Raw genomic sequence first — 22,453 nt, forward strand, 5'->3', positions numbered from 1 at the left:
TGTAAAACACTCAAGCTTAACAGTTCTCAGTAAAACCCAGCAGGCAAATGGCTAATATGCTAATCACACTGAATGAGAGCACTACAGGATAAGAGCTAAACGCTGAAAATATTAAGGTAGATTTAACCATGTTTTCTCCATTGCATATTCAAGGTTTCTGCATAATTTAGCCAAAAAAAAGTCTAAGGTCTAAGGATTACTAATCTAAAAAAACATAAAGTGCAAGTTGTTCCAGACCAATTTAATATAAATGTATTTATTTGCATTATATATTGTCCCAGATAAAATTGTGATGCACAATATTTTTGTCATTCTTAGACCATTTTTACAATTATATAATGCAATCAAATCCTCACAGCAATGTCTTAAAATCTAGGACAGCAGAAACAGGTACTCCAGCAAAAGCAGGAAAAAGTCTATTTTATTCCCCTGATTTCAGAAGAAACAATGCATGAACAAGTGTCCTAATTTTTTTTCTTCATATAGTACATTTCCAGTGTATTTTTAATACAGTTTTGTTCCTGATAGCGTGCTGACACAGTGAAATGCTGAGTGACAACTCGTACACACACACACACACACACACACACAGCTCCCACCCTCTCACATACGCCAGGTCCATGTTTCAGAATTGTCACACACCCATCACACCCTCCACGAGACAAAAATAATCATCATTTACACTACACACACACACACCTCCCACTGACAGAGATTTCCAAGTTATAACTCATTCTATTGACACACCATATGTACACAAATACATACACACACACACACTCAAACATACTGTACATTCAAATGCAATAGTATGCACTTTTTTACACATCAAAGCCATAAACCATGAACTTTAATTGTAGTCAAATGTGTCTAAAGTAGGTAAAAATATAGATACTAGTGTTTAAAATCCTTCTGTAGAAGTTTAAGCATCAACTCAAGCTTTTTACTCTTTAAGTTCTAAATCAGTTGTTGTTTTATTCTATAAAAATACAGACACATCTTTCCCAAATTCCAATTACATATATTGTCATTTAGACTATTTATTTGCAGAAAATAACAAAAATGAAAAATGGCTAAAATCCCCAAAAAGATGCAGAGCTTTCAGACCTCAAATAATGCAAAGAAAACAAACAAGTTCATATTCATAAAGTTTTAAGAGTTCAGAAATCAATATTTGGTGGAATAATCCTCTTTTTTTAATCACAATCATGTTCTTCTCCACCAGTCTTACACACTGCTTTTGGATAACTTTATGCTGCTTTACTCCTGGTTTCAAATTCCAATGAAATATATTCATGTTTGTGGTTGTAATGTGACACAACATAGAAAAACTCAAGGGGTATGAACACTTTTGCAAGCCACTGTATCATCTGAGACGTGATGCATTTGATATATAAAAAAAAATATGATGTTAAACTGATCTGCAGCACCCGGCTCTGCATCAATCTGCCCATCACAGCTGTCTGTGGACAGGATGGTGAGCATCCCCCAGCACCACCACCACCCCTCCGGCACACAGCCATTATAGCAGCCACTGCTGAGTGACTGCTGGCACAAATCAAGCGGCTGAAGTAGTGGCAGCAGCAGTGGACTCGTTCCACCAGAGACTGGGCGGAAGTGAGCGGCACATCCGCAGCATCCTGAGATTTACATTTCAGATGAGCTATTATCTGCTCAGTGTGTGAGTGTGTGTGTGAGAGGGAACATGTGTGTGTGTGTGTGTGTGTGTGTGTGTGAGTGTGTGAGTGCGCCTCCTCCGCACACCAGCAGCAGCGTGAATCCCACCTCAGCGAGGTGAGAGAGAGAGAGGAAGACTTCCGAGCCCATATTTGGCTGTGTCGGAATCCCCCCGCAGCGCACACACACACACACACACACTCTGCTGCAGTGTGTTCCCGTCCCCGGCACGTTCCCCGGCCGTACCACCTGAGCACAGCTGGGGGGGGGGGCACAGACACACAGACACGACGCCTAAAAAAAGACAATCATGTTCTACATCAGTGCTCTGTAGCTTCTACTCTATTCTATTACAGAGCTACTGTATATTAGCGTGTATATTAGTAGCATCTTGCTTGTCTTCTACAGCAGAACGGGTCCTCTGGTTTTATGGATCTCCAGGACTCTGCGCTGGAACTCTATTGTCTGTGTGGAGGCAGTGAAGGAGCCCCGTCCTCAGGAACACTGTGATCCATTCAGTGAAAAACAGCAGCAGCAGCTTTGTGTGAATCAGTGTGGCAGATCAGCACACACCCACTGTTCCATACACACTAATATACAGCAGAGAGACACATGTGCACATGAGCACAGAGAACGAGAGAACAGGGAGAAAGAGGAGTGAGTGAGAGTGTAAGTAAATGAATGAGTGAGTGAGTGAGTGAGTGAGTGAGTGAGTGAGTGAGTGAGTGAGTGAGTGAGTAAAATAGTGTGCATTTGAGTAAATGAGTAGATAGGAGGGTCAATGGGTAAATGAGTGGGTGGGAGAATGAGTAAATGAGTGAGTGAGTGAGTAAATGAGTAGATAGAAGGGTCATTAAATAAATGAGTGAATGGGTGAATGAGTAAATGAGTGTGCAGTTGAGTAAATTAATGGTAGGAGGGATTTTGAGTAAATGAGTGAAAGGGTGAATGAGTTAAAGAATGGGTAAGAGGGTGAATAAATAAATGAGTGAATGAATGAATGAGTTGATGTGTGAGTGGGGAAATGAGTAAATCTGTGGGTGATTTAATAAATAAAAGTGTGTAGGAGGGTGATTGAGTAAATGAGTGAGTGGGTGATTAAATAAATAAGTGGGTGGGGAAATTAGTAAATAAGTGGATGGTTGAGTAAATAAGTGTGCAATTGAGTAAATGACTAGATAGGAGGGTAACTGAACAAATGAATAAGTAAGTAATGAGTAAAATAGTGTTTGGTTGATTGAGTAAATGAGTGGGTGAATGAATAAATAAGGTTGCAGTTGAGTAAATGAGTGGGTAGGAGGGTGATTGAATAAATGAATGAGTGAGTAATGAGTAATTTAGTGGGTGTAGGAATGAGTAAATAACTGGATGGTTGAGTAAATAAGTGTGTTGTTGAGTAAATGACTGGAAAGTAGGGTAAATGAATGAATGAATAAGGGAGTAATGAGTTAAATAGTGGTTGGTTGAATGAGTAAATGAGTGGGTAGGAGGGCGATTGAATAAATGAGTAAGTGAGTAATGAGTAAATGAGGGGGTGGGGGAATGAGTAAATAACTGGATGGTTGAGTAAATAAGTGTGCAGTTGAGTAAATGACTGGAAATGAGGGTCACTGAATAAATGAGTAAGTGAGTAATGAGTTAAAGCAGAGACACAGACTGCACAAACAACACAAGAAACCTTACCACAACACGTCCATACTCACTTTGTCTTCTAATCTACACCCATGTCCTCCATCCAGTTACAGTCACTGGTAGCCTGGAACCAATAAACTCTAAAGAGCTATGGAGTGAATATTTCAGAGGGAGGGACGAACCCCCTTACTCATCCTGATTTCTTTTGTTCAGAATAACTTTCTCTTATCCTCTGCCAGTCTCTTCCCCTACATCCTTCATCCCTCCATCCCTAGACCCTCTCCAGCTCTCCTGGCACAGTCTATCTGAGAGAACAGCGGACAGATTACTCTCATTACCGACTCTCCTTTCCACCAAATTAGATCCAACATGGCTGCCAAAGGAGCACATTAGTCTGCAGACTGGGTGTGGGGTGCTTGAGCCAAAATGTCACCACACACACACACACACACACACACATATGTGTTGGACACAGGCTTTGGTGAAGACAATGGCCTTATAGTCTTGCATCTAATCTATGAGGAGACATTTGTTTTGGGTCATCAATTGTCCAGAGAATGAGCTGTAGATTTTGTTTTAGGCCAAATCGCCCACCCTTACTCTTTAGTAAGATAGATAGATCTATATAAACCTTCACTCCACACTCAACTTGTCTGTTATTACTTCTTGTTACGACTTTGTTTTGTTTTTCACCAACTCTCATTTTTGCATGGATGGGTTATTTCTGTATCCAGCACAATTATAAGTATAGTAAATATGGTTTTATTAATTTTGTGGACCCCATTCTATTCAAAATCCTTTTCCTGTACTGTGGGTGTATGTAGTGCAGTAGACTGACGATGACTTTATTATATTGAAAAACTTTTGTACGGTATTTTTGTAAATCAGCTTGACTATCAGTATGACAGTGTGTGTGTGTGTGTGTGTGTCAGTGTACTGAGTGAGCGTGAGAACACAGTGGAATAATCTGGCAGTGTTGACGCAAAAATACACTCTGTTCCTGTCTGTTCCCACCTTCCCCTCCTCTCTCATCCCTCCATCCTCAACCTGAACAGCTGCTTCACGTCTCACCTGCACACCTCCGACTGTGACAATGACACGCACTCAATCACACACACACACACACACACACAAACACTGTATACCGTATTTTTCGGACTATAAGGCGCACCGTATTATAAGACGCACTATGAAAGAACGCCTATTTTCTGGTATTTTTCCATACATAGGGCGCATCGCATTATAAGGCGCGTTAAGTGACACTAGAAAGGGTGCCTATATCAAAGTGAACAGGGGTGGCGCCATGTTTCCCTTCCCCCGACGGGGGGGGGGGGTGTCTTGCCGGTGGAGCATCTCAGTATACAAATCTAGCTATTTCAAAGTCAAACGAGTGCTGGATATTAATCTACACAGATTCCTCTCCTGAAAACTGTTTATTTGGGTGAGTAACGTGCTTCAGTTTATTTACAGTAAGCTTAGATTTCCAGATGTCCACTAAGGCTTGCTGCACCAGCGTTAGCATAGCTATCCGCTAGCACGCTAGCTAGTCCCCTAAACTAGTAAAGTTAACCCAAACTTAAACGACAGCGTTACACTGAGTAATCCTGCGTGTTCTGGTAAGACAGTGAGATATTAGCTAGCGATTCGTCCCCCGTAGCTTGTTTTAACACGGTAAACAAGCAGATTACAGGCTGATAAAACTCACCTCTGAGAGAGTTAGCGCTTAGCATCTAGCTAATGCTAGCCAGGCAAAGCAGCACAGACTTACAGGCTGATAACTCACCTCTGAATGGTGAACGCTTAGCGATTAGCATCTAACTCTAATAATACTGCTCCAGCAGTATTAAAAGTACTAAATTTAGATAATACTGATCTCTGAACAGTGAAAAAGCTAGCTAGCTTAGCGGTTAGCATCTAGCTAATGCTATTGCTGCTCCAGCCACGGAGCTGCACGGCTCTGCACAGAGTGTGTGTTTACTTTAGATAATTTAGATAATACTGATCTCTGAACAGTGAATAAGCTAGCTAATGCTATTGCTGCTCCAGCCTCGGAGCTGCACGGCTCTGGACTCTGTATAGCACTGAAACTCTCTATAACGCTGCACCGAGTGTGTGTTTACTGCTCCTTACAACCTGACGGGTAAAATCCATACAAAAGGCGCACCGTATTATAAGACGCACTGTCAATTTTTGTGAAAATTAAAAGTGCGCCTTATAGTCCGAAAAATACGGTACACACTGTCAGCCCTCAAATCTATCTGAAACGAATTATTTTTTCATTTTTTTATACCTCAGACAGGAAACTGTAGCACTCTAAACCTTAACATCTCATCTATTCACAATAACTCCATAACCATGATTCCTTCCTGATAAAAAGCAGCCATTACATTATAACCATCTGTCTAATACTGCAATGTCTGGCTAACATTTTCCATGCAAACAGACAAGAGACTCCGCCAAAAATCCCATCAGCATTCAGTAAAGGAGGGGCAACTTTAGCTTTTATCAGACATGGCAAAAGTCATGAGACTTGAGATTAGTATCAACTATCGCTTCTAGATAAGAGTTCAAGTATTTACCAGTATGGAAGCCCATTCCCACCACCTAAAATTTGAGTTATAAGTCATTATTTTGAGATACTAAGTTGTTATTTTAGAGATACTGTATCATTATTTTGAGATACTGTCTGACTGTTTTGAGATACTATCTCGTTATTTTGAGATACTATCTCGTTATTTTGAGATACTATCTCGTTATTTTGAGATACTAATTAATTATTTTTGGCTACTAATTAATTATTTTGAGATACTATCTTGTTATTTTGAGACAGTATCTCGTTATTTTGAGGTACTATCTCGTTATTTTGAGATACTAATTCATTATTTTAAGATACTGTCTCATTATTTTAAGATACTCTCTCATTATTTTGAGATACTATCTCGTTACTTTGAGATGCTAATTAATTATTTTAAGATACTAATTATTATTTTGAGATACTATCTCATTATTTTGAGATACTGTCTCATAATTTTGAGATACTGTCTCATTATTTTGATATAGTAAGTCATTTTGAGATACTATATCATTATTTTGAGACAGTAACTTGTTATTTTGAGATACTCTCTCATTATTTTGAGATACTATCTCATTATTTTGAGATACTAATTCCTTATTTAGAGATACTGTCTCATTATTTTGACATATTAAGTCATTATTTTGAGATACTCTCTCATAATTTTGATACAGTGAGTCATTATTATACAATACTCTCTCATAATTTTGAGATAGTGAGTCATAATTTTGAGATACTATATCATTATTTTGAGATACTCTCTTTCATTATTTTGAGATACTGTCTCATTATTTTCATTTATTAAGTCATTATTTTGAGATAGTAAGTCATAATTTTGAGATACTATATCATTATTTTGATATAGCAGAAGACTGTACAGAAACAGAAGCAGGTGAGGACTACTTTAGAAATGGATTTACAAATCATTAAATATTGGTGCCTTTAGAGAAATTACAATATCAAAATAAGCCTTCATTACTTAATAATAAGAATAATATTTTTGTCTTTTGTTTTGTGTTTTATTTTAGGTGGCTGGAATGGGCTTTTATACACAGAGCTCAGGATTTAAACCATTCTAAAAGCAGTATAAACGCTGTTTCACTGCAGTAAAAGACCTGAAAACTCTCATTCTTCTCCAGTAGCAGAGCGATAAATCTGCCATCTGTTAGCAGCAGGTTTTGGAGTAAAGTAGGTCCAGCAGCATGAAGCCTCGCTCAGCTCCCTTCTCCAGGACAACGGCTTAGATCCCTCTTTCATTCAGTCTCAGCCCCTTTATTCCTCCTTTATTCCTCCTTTCTTCATTTCAAACAGGAATACAATCTTCACCATGCAGTGCAGGAGAACTGCTTTACAGTGTGCAGCGCTGCCTTAGCGCACAAAGATTCCCATTAAAAGAATTAAAGGGTATTTTATTTTAAATTAGAATTTTCTTACTTTTTCTTTAAAACTAAGAACAAAAAATGCCTGCAGACGATTGTTCCTTGGTTTAAAGAGCAGGAGGTTCAATCAGCAAATTTTAAGCTTAGACAGTTAACTTTAAGCTTAGTTTGAAAGAATATTGATTGTACAGGATATAGGATATAGGATATAGGGAAATCAGGCAATATTAAATTTACACTGTAAAAATAATCCTAAGAAGAAAGAAAACTCATTCAAAGAGAAGAGATGTGTCCAAACTTTTGACTGGTACTGTATATTGCAATATTAAATATTTAGCAAGCATAATTTCTCATGTAAAAATGGAAATAAAAAGTGAAATGAATCATTTTTGATGTTTATATTGTCATATTGTGCTTTGTTACTGAGTCTACTGGGATATATTTAAATTGTAGTTTTGCAACTCTTTATATTCAGACTATATTATTTAATAAGTAGTGGAAAAATGTCCAAAATAACAACAACAAAAAAAAAACATTCAGTATTTAGCCTAAATGTTTTTAATTTTGTTCAGTTTTGGAAAAAAATAAATGAATCAATGTCGATGAGTCGATGAATTTCTGTTTAAAAATGCAATTTTTAACAGATTTTACCATAAGTTAATGAATTAACATGCCATGCTTTTCATATATCAATATTAATACCACATAGAAAATTGGTACAAAATAAATAATACTGAGTGTGTTTATCATAGAATATGAGAATAATGCAATTAGCATAATTTGTGTTTTAAATGATTAAAATGCATTAAAATGATCTTATGACTTGAACACTTGAAAATACTGTTGAAAAACAGTGTGATTGCACTCCTTCCGGTTGATTATTATTATTATTATTATTATTATTATTATTATTATTATTATTATTATTATTATTATTCAATATACTTAACTCACTAAAGTTTATGTGGCTGAATGCAATCAAATCATTTTCACAGCTTCTCAATGCTTCAGAACTTTGAAAAAAAAAGTCTTCCCGGAACTCCAACAAATACTCCAACAAATATAGGATAAACTTTTTGTTAATATATTTGATTTTAGATAAAACACAATAAATGAGCAGGTGTTTTAATAATAATATATATTTATACACTTAAACTGTCCTCTTATGAAGTGTGGTGTGTGTGTGTGTATTGTGTTTCCATTGTAAGATAAGACAGGATAAGATAAGATGACATGAATGAAGTACTTCAGAAATATGAGCTCCTGCGATTCTGTTGTAGATATGAGAGCACAGTTTATCCTGTACACAATAAAAAAAACACTACATCAAACAACCTGTACCTCAGAGAGGAAGACACTGAAGTGTCAGAGAGACAAAAGACACACATACATTAACATTCACACTGCTGACAGCCTGCCACGCCACGACACCGCCGTTAAAACACCCCAAAAAGGCTCCAACAAACACTCTACTGACATTTACAGGTGACTGGGAAATGACACACACCTTGACTCAAGGTAGAACTCACTTATACACACATATACACACAGATATTCAAGATGGTACTCGTTTTTTGCCCATTAAAGAGTAACCAACATGCAAATCAGAAAGCTGTCTATGGGTGAAAAACATTAGGGCATAAATATTGGCCAGTACAACCTTTTGGACAGTCCTGAAGAAGAAAGTCGTCACTGGTGTACTAAGTAACATATTTCGAAAAGGTAGCCCAAGGAAAACCACAGCAGTTTATAATAGAAACATAGTGAGTGCTTTAAAGAAAGACCCCAACCAAAGACAAATCCTCCTTCAATGAAGTTCATCCACTTGCTCTGCTTCTACTTTCTCAATTTAGGGGATTAAACTGGCAACCTTACGCTCCTTAGCCCACTTCTCTCACTTTTTCTCTCTCAACCTAAAGCTACTTTAGGCATCAACTGCATTAAAATGTTTTAGGACAGGGGGGCCAATCCATTTATTTCTGCTTTAGACTGAAATCAAATTTCAAGTTTGAAAGAATATTAAAATAATACTATGAAACAAAAGATCAACATTTCAGAAGATAGCAACTCTTTCCTGAACTCACCCATTTTTCTTGTCTTGTGAGCAAATGTATAGGAACTTGTCATGTGTGTTTTGTTGTCCAGGTGTGTCCTGATACACTGATTATTCAAACAAAATAAAAAGTATTATATGTCTACGTTCAGTTTCAGATTTGGAATTTGCTCATAGTAACCAACATAAAAACCAGAAAGCTGCCTGTGTGTGAAAAACAAGCAATTGTGAAGATGAGAGAAGATGGAAAACCAATCAGAGTCATTGCATGAATACTGTTTATAGCCAGTATAACTATTTTGAAATGTCCCAAAGAAGAATGTCATCACTGGTGTACTAAGTACTCCACCATACCACCAATTAGTATGCATATATTGAACCCAAAACTATGTGATAAATGACCCTGTGTTTTTAACCATTGACCAACCAGTGGTCCATACTGTATATTGTATTGTGGGAGGCTTACATTTAGTAAAAAGTAAAATGTTCGGAAAGAAAAAGTGGAAAATTTAAGAATACCAAAGAAAAATAGCAACCTTCTGGATTCTAGTGTTTCTCGACCCCAGTCTTGGAGACCTAATTAATCTAATTAGCTGATTAAAAAGCTCTTTCAAACTTTCCGTTTGCTTGTTAATGAAGGAAATCTCTAAACTGTGCATTTATCAAGGCAAAATATGCACCAATATTGGCTGTTGTAAAGAGTGCTGGGCAAAAAGCACAAAATTACTGGATCTCAGAAAGCTGTAAGAAAGCGGAGATGGGCTATTCAACAAAGGTAAGTAATTTTTATCATGATTTACTACAACAAAAGACAAATTTTACACTGGACTTCTCCTTTAAGTATGTACAACAGACACAGGTGTGTGTGTGTGCTCCACACATCAGCCCTCATCTCGTTCACCATTATTTTCATTATCCACACACTAACGCTCATTAGCTATTCATGGTCAGCCGCTGTGAGCCAGGCGCTGAGCAGTAATGCAACGCCTCATCCATCACATGAACAGCATCTCAGTCGCTTCATGCAGCTGGAAATGAGCAGAGTTAAAGAGCCAAGAGCTGCATTATCTCCTCCAGAACCGACGAACAACAGAGGAGAAGATCAGTCTTCAGAACAGTGCGGCTCTGACATGACCATTAGGGGGGTTTGGTGAAGTGAAGGGGAGGAAAATGTTCACCCATAGATGCAGTGAACACAAAAATACTGAGGTCAATCATATTTAACCAGTCTAAAATATAGGTATGTTTACATCAGAGGTCAAATTAAACCACATCAAATCTGGGCCAGTGTCTGTAATTATTGGTTGTTCGAAAACTCATATTGAAAAATCCCTTTTCTACATGATATACAGCTCTGGAAAAAAATAAAAGACTGAATTGAAAACCTCTGGAATATAATCAAGAGGAAGATGGATGATCACAAGGCATCAAACCACCAAACTGAACTGCTTGAATTTTTGCACCAGGAGTAAAGCAGCATAAAGTTATCCAAAAGCAGTGTGTAAGACTGGTGGAGGAGAACATGATGCCAAGATGCATGAAGAAAACTGTGCACCAAAAAACAGGGTTATTCCACCAAATATTGATTTCTGAACTCTTAAAACTACTTGTGAATATAAATATGAATATGAACTTGTTTTCTTTGCATTATTTGAGCTCTGAAAGCTCTGCATCTTTTTTTTCTCCAAATAAATGCTCTAAAAGAAGTTGAATCGATTCAGACACTAAGGTGGTCTCTTAGTCCTTTTTCCAGAGCTGAAGAATCTGTTTGATTTTCTTTACATTTTGTCCAAATTTCACGATGAATGAACCCACAGATGGGCTCAATAATGACTTGAAATTAAATATTTTTACATTGATTTCCATTGAAAGATTGGAAGGTTTTTAGCTTCTCCTCCATGATTTGGAATTCAGTCCAGATGATCTGAATTTAAGCTTTGTACACCCATTCCTGGTCCAAGAGGACTCCCCAACCAACATTCTCATTTGGGGTACACATGGGTGGAATATGGACTAGTTGGGTTCAAGTTGGGCATAGATATTGTTATTGGATTTCCAGATAGAGCCCAAGTTCTAATCCCAACACTCACCATGGTGGGCATCATATGTATAGACAACATTGAACCCATTGAAAAATGTGGGAACAACTTAGAACTAAACAGCTTTGTCCATGGGTTGGGTCCATGTTGAGCGCCATCCGGGTCAATGATTGGACCATGAGCCCGATCTGGATTGTCCACTGCACATATGGACTTGGTGGTACCAATGTGAGATTAAGGAAAGCCCAAAACTGGTTCCCAGTAAAAACACATGTAAAACCCACTCAGAGCTCATGCCCATCTGGAACCCACCTAGCCACTAACACAGTAAGACTGTAATGTAATTTATTGAATTATTATACAGTATATGCAGAATTAAATCACTGAAACAAGAACAATTAACACGACACGTAAGTAAAAACTTAAGAACAGTAGAGGACACCTTCACTTAAGTCATTCCTCACACTCATCCCCCCCCCCCCCACACACACACACACCCTCACGTTCGGCCTGTGAGACACTACCCGCTTTACACTGGCAGATGCCGGTTGAGTCACTGGTGAGCACAGACAGGCGGCTTGGCTATCTGAGGGAACTGTGAGATTACTAAGCAGCTGCCAGGCCAACCTCTCACTCACACACTAATACACACACACTAATACACACACACTAATATATACACACATACACACACACATTAATACACTCATTTTTCTTTTGTCTTACCATTATATAGCTTAAAAAACATGCATTACACAGAGAATCCACAGATACAGTATAATGACCATATATAGTATATAATGTAGTGTATATGTATAATAAGTGCCTATTACACCAGACTGAGGGTTTTCTCACCCTTATGAAAAGGAAGTAGACTTAAGAGCATTAAAAGTACAGTATGATCAAATTAGGTAAAGAATACTAAAATATAAATTTTTTATGTGTATGAAAATACACATTAAATACATGTATACATGTTTGCAATATGCTTAACATATATATGTATATATATGTATATATATATATATATATATATATATATATATATATATATACTGTATATTAGTGCTGGGTTATTATAGCATAGCATCTTTGTTGGTTTGCAAAAAATCTGATTTTCGATTATAAACGATTATTTTCGCCCCAAACTACAGATAAAAATCAAACTACTAAAAATCAAACTACATTGGTGCTTGATGTTGAGACGCTTTAGGTTTAAGTGAATCAATGATTCAAAACATTGTTATACAAGCCCATGTGCTGGATGGATAAACACTTTAGAAATGAGGAGCGTTTTTCGGATATTTTACATTAAAAATATAAAATGTCTGTATGTAAAGATGTAAAATCCACCCAAGCCAAACATCACTGATAATTTTGGTAATACAGTATATTTGTGAGGAAAACATGGTGCAAATGAGCTTTTTCTGACAAATTACCACCACAGAGAGTCCGTCTGTCTATCAGTCAGTCAGAAAGACAGACGGCGCTGCTTTGCCAGCTCATTTAGACTGGCAGACAGTCTGAGGTGAGCAGATCTGTAGCCTTCTGTGTCTGTTCTCAGGTCAGCTGGTGTCGTTTAGCTCCCCGCTGTGCCCTCTGACGCGCCGTCTCTTATACAGCGCCCCCGCCCCCAGCGGAGGGTCAAAACCGCCTCCTCGCAACTCGCAACAGATCCTGCAATTATCCCGCCCTCTCAGCGCGGGGGCCCGGAGAGACCGGCAGCAACGAGGAGGAAAACAGTCCCCCACTAACGCCTCCCCCCCCAAACACACACACACACAAACACACACACACACTCTCAGAAAGAGCAAACTCTCCTGTGGTGTTCGTCAAAATGCTGCAGCTCCTTCAGGATGTGCTCATTAACTTCGCCTGCCTTCTGCCTTCTTCCCCAACAAACATCTACAGGCTGCCAAATAACGATCCTCCCTGCAGCCCACCACTACCACCACCAGCCATTCCCCCACCGACCTTTCCCTCACCAACCACGATCAATCCCCCACCGAACATGATCAATCCCCCACCAACCATTCCTCCACCGACCATGATCAATCCCCCACCAACCATTCCTCCACCAACCATTCCCCCACCGACCATGATCAATCCCCCAAAACCATGATCAATCCCCCACCAACCATTCCTCCACCGACCATGATCAATCCCCCACCAGCCATTCCCCCACAGACCATGATCAATCCCCCACCAACCATTCCCCCACCGACCATGATCAATCCCTCACCGACCATTCCCCCACCGACTATTCCGCCACCGACCATGATCAATCCCCCATCAACCATTCCCCCACCAACTATGATCAATCCCCCACCAATCATTATCAATTCCCCACCAACCATGATCAATCCCTCACCGACCATTCCCCCACGACCATTCCCACACCGACCATTCCCACACCGACAATGATCAATCCCCCACCAGCCATCACCCCACCAACAATGATCAATGCCCCACCGACCATTCCCCCACCAACCATTTTGGTTGGCAGTGTAAAAAGTGGTCAGTGGAAAAGGGCAAAAAGTGGCCAATCAAACTTTAACTTCCATTAAGAACTAAATCCAGGACTGTAAACTGGATTCAAATTCCAGATTCAATTACCATGGAGTTTTGCTTACAGTTTCCCAAATAGAGATTGAGCTTAGTCTTGGACTACACTGCATTTTGAATGGAGATTTTAATGGTTTCAATATAATAAAATGTAATCTATGCCTAGACTTAATAATCCCTGTATGTTGATTAACTCAGCAATTACAGTATTTAATCAACGTGGAGGAGTTTCAGTTGTATTGGGAGGAGTTTCGGTAGTTGAATGTTAAATCTTGTAGATATGGAAGCATTTGCACTGTTATAACATTTGAGTGATCAGTTTGAATCTGTTTTAAAGGCATGTTTAGTGTGATTATTCTTGCATTTTTATGCAGTTTGGCCTTATCCGTATATAATCCTGATACTCAAGACAACTGATCTGACTAGGTGTAAACAGGGGCAGCTAAACTTGACCACTTCAAATGGCTCAAAATTGAATTTTTGCTGAGTCCAGTCCATGTTGCACGAGTCTTGCATGACATCTTTGCAAAGCAAACTCAAAGCAGGCTCAGCTAATAAAATCTTTATACCACTTCACTGGGTTTTATCTTGAGGGAAAAAAGCTGCTGCACTGCAGAGCAACTCTCCAAAGCTTTCCACACCAAATCTTGCAGAAACATAATCCCACGTTTGGATTACATGGTCAGTGGCCCTGTCCGTGAGGAACAGGAACATCCGGTTACGAAACGTAAGCTTCTCTGGCATGTTTTGGCCTCAACCAACTCATTAAAAAGTTTGCCTCTTAAGAAATATCCTCACTCAGCAGAGAGCAGCAGGAGGGCTGGGTGTGTTTTTTTTTTGGCTTGTCTGGACTTTTCAGGTGATGCAATGTTTAACCCGAACTTGACCAGGGGATTTTTCAGGTCAACAGAGAAAGAATTACAGTAAATCCACTCAAACAAAGCAGGAGAGGGGCTGTAATACTGCTTATATATTTGTTACTATAAACTTTAAAAAGACACTAAAGATGAGTCTGTGAAGCAATGCTCTGATTGTGTTTTTTAAACCTTAAGGTTATTGGTTGTTAATCACAAAAAACTATATTAACATATGTATTATCATTTAATTCCTTTTTTCCCATCTCCCATCACTAGTGATCCGAGAACACCAGGAGGGTGAAGAATGACTACCAAACGCCTCCTCCGACACATGTGAAGTCAGACTCCGCCTCTTTTTGACCTGCTGCTGATGCTGTAGCATTGCAGAGTAGCATCACAGCGCTAACGCCCGAAGGAAAGCGCAGCGACTCGGTTCTGATACATCAGCTCACCTTGTGCTGCTCCACATCACCCTAGGAGTGTTGAGGGGAAAGAAAGAGCACCATCTGCTGTAACGATAGCTAGCTGCATGACCAGGATTCTAACCAGTTTTCTCCCAATCACAGTAGCAGCGCTTTAGACCGCTGAACCGCTCTGCGACCTAAGGTTCAGTGCTAGGCTCTAGTAAAGTGATGTAAATTATATGAGCAATCAAAAAAATGTGTAAAGGCTTAAACAATCACCTATTAAAAGTGGAAAATCATCACAAATCAGCTCCCGACCTGCATAGGGTATGTTCTTGCCTCTTATCTCTTATGTTTAAGAGAACTGCGCTCTATTAAAGGCCCCGGCAGCTTATGGCAAGCTGCATGACCAGGATTGGAACTGGAGATACAAGGCTGCCATGGCTAGTAAACCTGGAAAATCATCACGAATCAGCTAATCACCAGCAAAGAGTATGTTTTTGTTTGAGTTTAATGGATTATCAGCATGACAAAGCAAGTAGACCAAGGGGAACATCCAGTATGACCAAGATTAACTAAGCTGGTTGACCAGCAAAACCTTAAATTTAGGCGATTCCTGTTTTAACAGACCTACATGAACTCTAAAAATGGTTGATAATGAGTTAAAAAGTTGAATTAGGTGTGATATGATGGGAGCAGGAAAGATTAAGCTCTACATCAGATAAACATGACCCCATTGGTATCATGCTTAGTGATGGGCATGGGCTAAATGGGTATAAAGCCCTCCAGTATTGATCTGCTTTATCCAATACAGTACATTTCAGATGAGTTGGAGGGTTGGGGATGAGGCAGGTTGGTGATCATCATCCATTGGCCTGGCCTGAAATTACTAATTGTCTTCTCTGTGGACAGTCAAGATAGTCGAACTTAGTCAAACTAAAGCAGGATATATTCAATACTCTTGTTTTTAGAGGAAACAATGCATCAGTTAAGTTCTACAGAAACTTCCTAAAGACAAAAAAACACAATTCAATCAAGAACAAACCCATCAGCCCCCAGTTTCTCCACTACACTGAGCGTCTTCATCTCCTCCCATAAGCTTATCAGAGGCGTTCCTCTCCCTAACTGAGAGAATAAGCTCTCCGAGTGCTGGGTTTAATAGTCCCGATACTTAAGTCCCTAAACAGATGTCTGCAGGATTGTACTAACGCGCCTCATTAGGTTAGTGGAGATAGCCAGCGGGATTTGGAGGCACGGGATGAGTCGCTTTGTTTAAAAGTTCCACAACGCACCTGCCCTCATCTACAGGAGCTCACGAGACGAGTTTAGCCAAAAGAAAAAGTGAGGGAGGGTAAATAAGCCGAGTCCCTGAGGGAGATGGAGGTACCACTCTGTTCTGCGGGGCTCTGTATTAGTCACTCATGCTGGTGGGACTCGTACACACGGCGTCGTCCATCTGTTTCACCATCAACACACTTTCAAACCCTGAGCGGCACAACGCATAGCAAAACAAACACCAATACTGAGAGTGTGTGCATCTTCGTACACATGGATTTACTCATATTCCTTTCTTTGTGGGGGGAATCTCCATTGGCTTGCATATTACTTTTCATTAGGGTTGAGCGATATGGTCCTAAAATAATATCACAATATTTTATGGTATTTTTGCGAGAACGATACTCTGATATGCTGATATGACAAAAAAATTGTTAAAATATTGCTACAACAAAATCTGCAAAGAAATATATAATTTTATTATTGCATAACATATTACATTACATCACATTTGGCAGACGCTTTTGTCCAAAGCGACTTACAATATTGAAGTGCAAATAATAGAAGAGGTTAAGTACAAAAATAATAGAAGTTAAAAATAAAGCATCTATAGATAGGGCCTTAAGGAGGTCAGAGGGAAATAATGGGATAGGGGAGTAGAGAAGAGGAAGAAGGAGATGAGGTTAGAATTAGTTAGGTTGTTAGAGGTGTTAGGAGAGTAAGTGCTCTTTGAAGAGCTCTGTCTTCAGGAGTTTCTTAAAGATAGCGAGAGATTCTCCTGATCTGGTAGTGGAAGGTAGTTTGTTCCACCATTGGGGAACTCTGTATGAGAACAGTCTGGATTGCTTTGTGTGAGTGTTTGGCAAAGCGAGGCGACGTTCATTGGAGGAGCGCAGCGGCCGGGAGGTAGCGTAAGCCTTCAGGAGCGAGTGCAGGTAGGAAGGAGCCTGTACTGTCATCACCTTGTAGGCGATTGTAAGCGCTTTGAATTTGATGCGAGCAGCAACCGGTAGCCAGTGGAGCTCAATGAGCAGCGGAGTGACATGTGCCCGTTTTGGTTGGTTGAAGACCAAACGTGCTGCTGCGTTCTGGATCATCTGGAGTGGTTTTACTACACAGGCTGGGAGGCCAGTTAGTACGGCATTGCAGTAGTCGAGGCGTGAGATTACCACAGCTTGTACCAGGAGTTGGGTGGCCTGTTGCGTCAGAAACGGTCGAATTTTTCCGATGTTGTAAAGCGCAAAGCGGCAGGATCGAGCAATTGAGGCCACATGGTGCGTGAAGAGAAGCTGGTCATCAACCATGACACGCAGGTTCCTAGCAACCTTTGTCGGTGAGAGAGAGAGAGAGTCGATGGTTATGGCAAAGTTGTGTTGAATAGAAGGTTTTGCTGGTATGACCAGAAGTTCAGTCTTTGAGAGGTTTAGTTGGAGGTGGTGTTCCTTCATCCATGCGGATATGTCTGAGAGACACTGTGATATTCATGCAGAGATTGAGTGATCATCTGGTGAGAACGACAGGTATAGCTGAGTGTCGTCAGCAAAGCAGTGGTAGGAAAAACCATGTGAGCGGATAACCCGACCTAGAGAGGTGGTGTATATTGAGAAGAGAAGAGGTCCCAGTACCGAACCCTGGGGAACCCCAGTGGGTAACGAGTGGGCTGGGGACAGCCGTCCTTGCCATGACACCCTGAACGAGCGCCCGGTGAGGTACGATCTGAACCATGACAGCGCATTGTCTGAGATCCCCATGTTCAAGAGTATAGTTAGGAGGAAGTCATGGTTGATTGTGTCGAAAGCAGCCGAGAGGTCCAGCAGAATGAGCACTGAGGACTGTCCTGCAGCTCTAGCAGTTTTTAATGCTTCTGTCACAGACAACAGAGCCGTCTCAGTAGAGTGCCCTTTCTTGAAACCAGATTGGTTCTGGTCCAGGAGGTCATTTTGGGTGAGGAAGCCAGAGACTTGATTGAGAGCTGCTCTTTCTAATGTTTTAGAAAGAAAAGGCAGTAGTGAGACCGGTCTGTAGTTATCAACCTGGGCGGGGTTGAGAGAAGGCTTTTTAAGCAGTGGTGTGACCTGTGCTTGTTTAAAAGCAGTCGGGAACACACCAGATGTTAAAGAGGCATTGATCGTGTGAGTAATAGCCGGAATGATTGCAGGTGCAATGGTTTGCAGAAGGTCTGAAGGAATCGGGTCAAGTGGACACGTAGTAGGACGGCTACGCGTTAGGAGAGCCAGTGTCTCGTTCTCAGTGAGAGGACCGAACGAGGAGAAAGCGACGCCTTCGGTAGAGGGACACCGGGCAGCAGAGGACTGCTACATGTCGCATCAGTAAACTGTCTGCTGATAGCTGCCACTTTCCCAGTAAAGTATGAGGCAAGAGCTTCAGCCATAAGGCAGGTAGCCTGAGGAGGAGGCGGAGGGTATTGGCGATATGACAAAACATTGAAACAGTATTGGCGATATGACAAAACATTGAAACATCAAGAATTACACAATAGCAAGATTTTGTTGAGCATAAGAGTTTCAAACATTCAGTAGAAACAAACAAAAAAACACTGTAACCTAATAATACTCAAGTGTCTGTTGTGGTGCAGTGGATAACACCACCACCTGCCAGGGAGGTACCATGTGGGAGCCTGGGGTTCAATGCCTGATCTGGGTGACTAAATGCTGCTCTACACCAATAAGAGTCCATGGGCAAGACTCCTAACACTACATTAGCCCAACTCTATTATAGGAATAACCTTCACTCTGGATAAGATTGTCAGCTAAATGCAATAAATGTAAATATCAATAAATCTGTACAGATTATTTAATGCATGCATATTGCAATTGCAAACACAAAAATCATACAAAAATACCCTTAAAGCTTGACAGTACAAAGCAAAACAAATGCACAATAGACAGATTATCATGTTTGATATGATATGGCCACCCCAACCTTCTGAACTTCAACTCAGCAACCAACAGCAATGAATCATTTAACCACAACAAGCACATTTGGTCTCTACAAAGAGCTAAAAACATGCTGTAGAACTCATCAACTCAACACATCATCCGCAACAACCAGTAAAACTGCATTCCAGCCATCTATCCTCTGGCTCTAAGCCCAATAGTGCAGCTTGAAGCTCAGGGTTTCTCACCGTCTTGCTCTGGTCACACAGGAACCACAGTCTGAACTCACCACACACATTCCTTTCACTTTAGCAGCTTAAACAACACAAAACAACACAATGCAGAAACTCCAGGAAGGCTTTACTCAACTAGTTTTCGACCTGAACACTCTGCCGGAACTAGACCAGAAGGAAAAAAATGTGTCTCAAAAATGCACCTTTACAAGAGAAGGAAATTCATTTTACAATGGAAGTCAATGTAGAAAGATATTACTACATAATGTCAAAACATGAAACGTGAAAAAAATGAGATACAACATTTAGGACACAGCAATAATCTGTATAGTGTAATATATTGTAATAGATTTATATTTCAGTCACAAAGATACTGAATAAAACATATGCTGTGTCGTTTTTGGACACAGCCAAGACCAAGCCAATCCAAACTATACATTTAATGCAACACAAATCTAGACCATAAGCAAACTTGTGATTTTGGACACAGCCATACATTGTGCACCTTAAACAGTTTACAGGTTTACAACGTATACTACACAAAATATATTAGGTTATTTGGACACAGCCATGAACCATAAACCAAGACTGGACAATGTATCTGAAGTTTAACCCCCTAGAAAACAAATAGTTAGTGTGTTTTTGGACACAGCCATAAACCATACACCAAGTTTGGACAATGTATCTATAGTTTAACCCCCTATAAACTAAATAATGTGTTTTTAGTAACAGCCATGGAGCATTAACCAAAACTGGACAATGTATCTATAGTTTAACCCCCTAGAAACTAAATAGTGTGTTTTTGGACCCAGCCATGAAGCATTAACCAAAACTGGACAATGTATCTATTGTTTAACCCCCTATAAACTAAATTATGTGTTTTTAGAAACACCCATAGAGCATTAACCAAGACTGGACAAAGTATCTGAAGTTTAACCCCCTAGAAACTAAATATTGTGTTTTTGGACACAGCCATGGAGCATAAACCAAGACTGGACAATGTTCCCAAAGTATAACCCCTTAGAAACTACATAGTGTGTTTTCGGACACAGCTATAAACCATACATCAAATTTTTAACAAAGCATCTGAAGTTTAAAGTCCTTGTAAACGTGTGATTTTGGACTCAGCCACAAACACACACTTTACTCCAAGACTGGACAATACATGACAGGGTTAAACTGAAGTTTAGCACCCTTCAAAACGTTCCGAACTACACCTACACAGGTGTCTACACCCTATAACTTGCAATTTTACAAAATATTTGAGGTAATTTGGATGCAGACTTGTCATAGATCAACCATAAGACTAAGACTAGACATTATAACTGAAGTGTAGACCCATAGAAAACATATAAAACTATTTGTAATTTCCAACACAACCATTCATACACCTTAGACATCTTAGCCTACCTTAGCTAAGACTTTACTCTTTAACAAAGCATCTGAAGTTTAAAGTGCTTGTAAGTTTATGGGTGATTTTGGACGCAGCCACAAACACACAGTTCAACAGCAGCCTTCAAAACTTCCTGAACTGTCCTAAAAAGACTTTATTGACCACTTTCTGAACACAACATAACACCAATCTTCTGGACACTATTGGAGCATTAAGACATTAAGATTCTAAAGACAATGTCTCAGAATGGGACGGGACCAACGTGTGGGTTCTGTCCCATTCAGCACTCACCTTGTAGACGTTCTCCGTTATACGATGCACCTCGTCGGCTCGAGACATGTTGGTAGCTTCGGTCAGAACCATGGACAGGAGTTTCAGAGACAGGAGGATCCCAGGCGCGCGCTGAGAGACAGATAGAGAGATAGAGGGATGGGTAGAGAGGCTCAGACTGAGAGATGATGCTGATGATGCTGTTGCTGCACGGCGGCGGACAGTGAGCGCGAGCGGAGGCAGCGCTGCGCCTTTTATACACGGGGATCTCTCACTCACACATGCACGCGCACAGTCACCGCACACCGCAGCCACGCGGGCCCACGCACTGCCACCCGCGCGCAAGCGAGCCGCAGAGTGAGGGAGACGGAATCCTCCGCTCTGACTCGCTCTCCCTCTGGCAAAGCTCCGCCCACGCCAGGGGGCGTGGCTTACAGGACCATTCATGCGGTCTCCGGTCGTTCAGAGCTGTTGCTGAGCGCGAGATCAGAGATTTATGTGTATTATAAAGACAAGACAAGCTTGGGTTGGGATAAACATCAAACGTTAGACAGACGTTGGAAATCTAACGTGCAGATCTGACTTAAAAACAGCACTGAGGGAACGTCAAGATCAAATTTGCAGACCTGACAAGATCCAACATTAGATAAACGTTGAGTTTTAGCTGTACATGAAAACAGAGTTGATGTCAAAACCCAACGTTAGACAGACGTTTTGTTAGAATTGGAAACCAATCTAAGACATCTGTCAAAAATATCAATGGGTTGGGAAGAAAATTCAACATTAGACAGATGTTGGAAATCAAATTTGCAGATCTAACACAAAGTTGATGTCAAAACCCAACATTAGATATGTATGTTGAATCTTTGATTGACTTTGATCAAAGTCAAACATCACTCTGTCAAAAAATAAGATTGGGTTTAAATCACGCTCTAACATTGGACAGATGCTGATGCAACAAAAGACACAAATTAACTTCAAAATTCAACATTGTTTGGGTTAAAATCAAACCAAGACCAAACGTTTTATGGACATTATGTTTGAATTTGAAATCAAAATAACATATGCGTCAAGATACTGAGTAGACATTAAGATCCAATGTTGTACAGATGTGTACAACATGTCTTATGTCTTATGTCCGACAACATACATTGTCCCAATTAAAAACAACATTAAGTTGACATCAAGAGCCAGTGTAAGATGTTAC

The 22,453-nt window shown here is 40.1% G+C and overlaps 1 protein-coding gene across 9 annotated transcripts in view; it reads right to left on the bottom strand.

Moving 5' to 3' along the window:
- The window catches only part of baiap2b (BAR/IMD domain containing adaptor protein 2b), a 144,831-nt gene extending 123,241 nt beyond the window's left edge, over positions 1-21,590 (bottom strand). For all 9 annotated transcript variants that reach the window (XM_049464457.1, XM_022669125.2, XM_022669124.2 and 6 more), the window contains exon 1: positions 21,268-21,590. In XM_049464457.1, coding sequence (XP_049320414.1) covers positions 21,268-21,339 — 72 coding nt within the window. In that variant the 5' untranslated portion in view covers positions 21,340-21,590. The remainder of the gene's footprint in view (positions 1-21,267) is intronic.
- Between the last annotated feature and the right edge of the window lie 863 nt (positions 21,591-22,453).

Source organism: Astyanax mexicanus, chromosome 15 (genome assembly GCF_023375975.1).
Source record: "Astyanax mexicanus isolate ESR-SI-001 chromosome 15, AstMex3_surface, whole genome shotgun sequence".
Lineage (NCBI taxonomy): Eukaryota > Metazoa > Chordata > Actinopteri > Characiformes > Acestrorhamphidae > Astyanax > Astyanax mexicanus.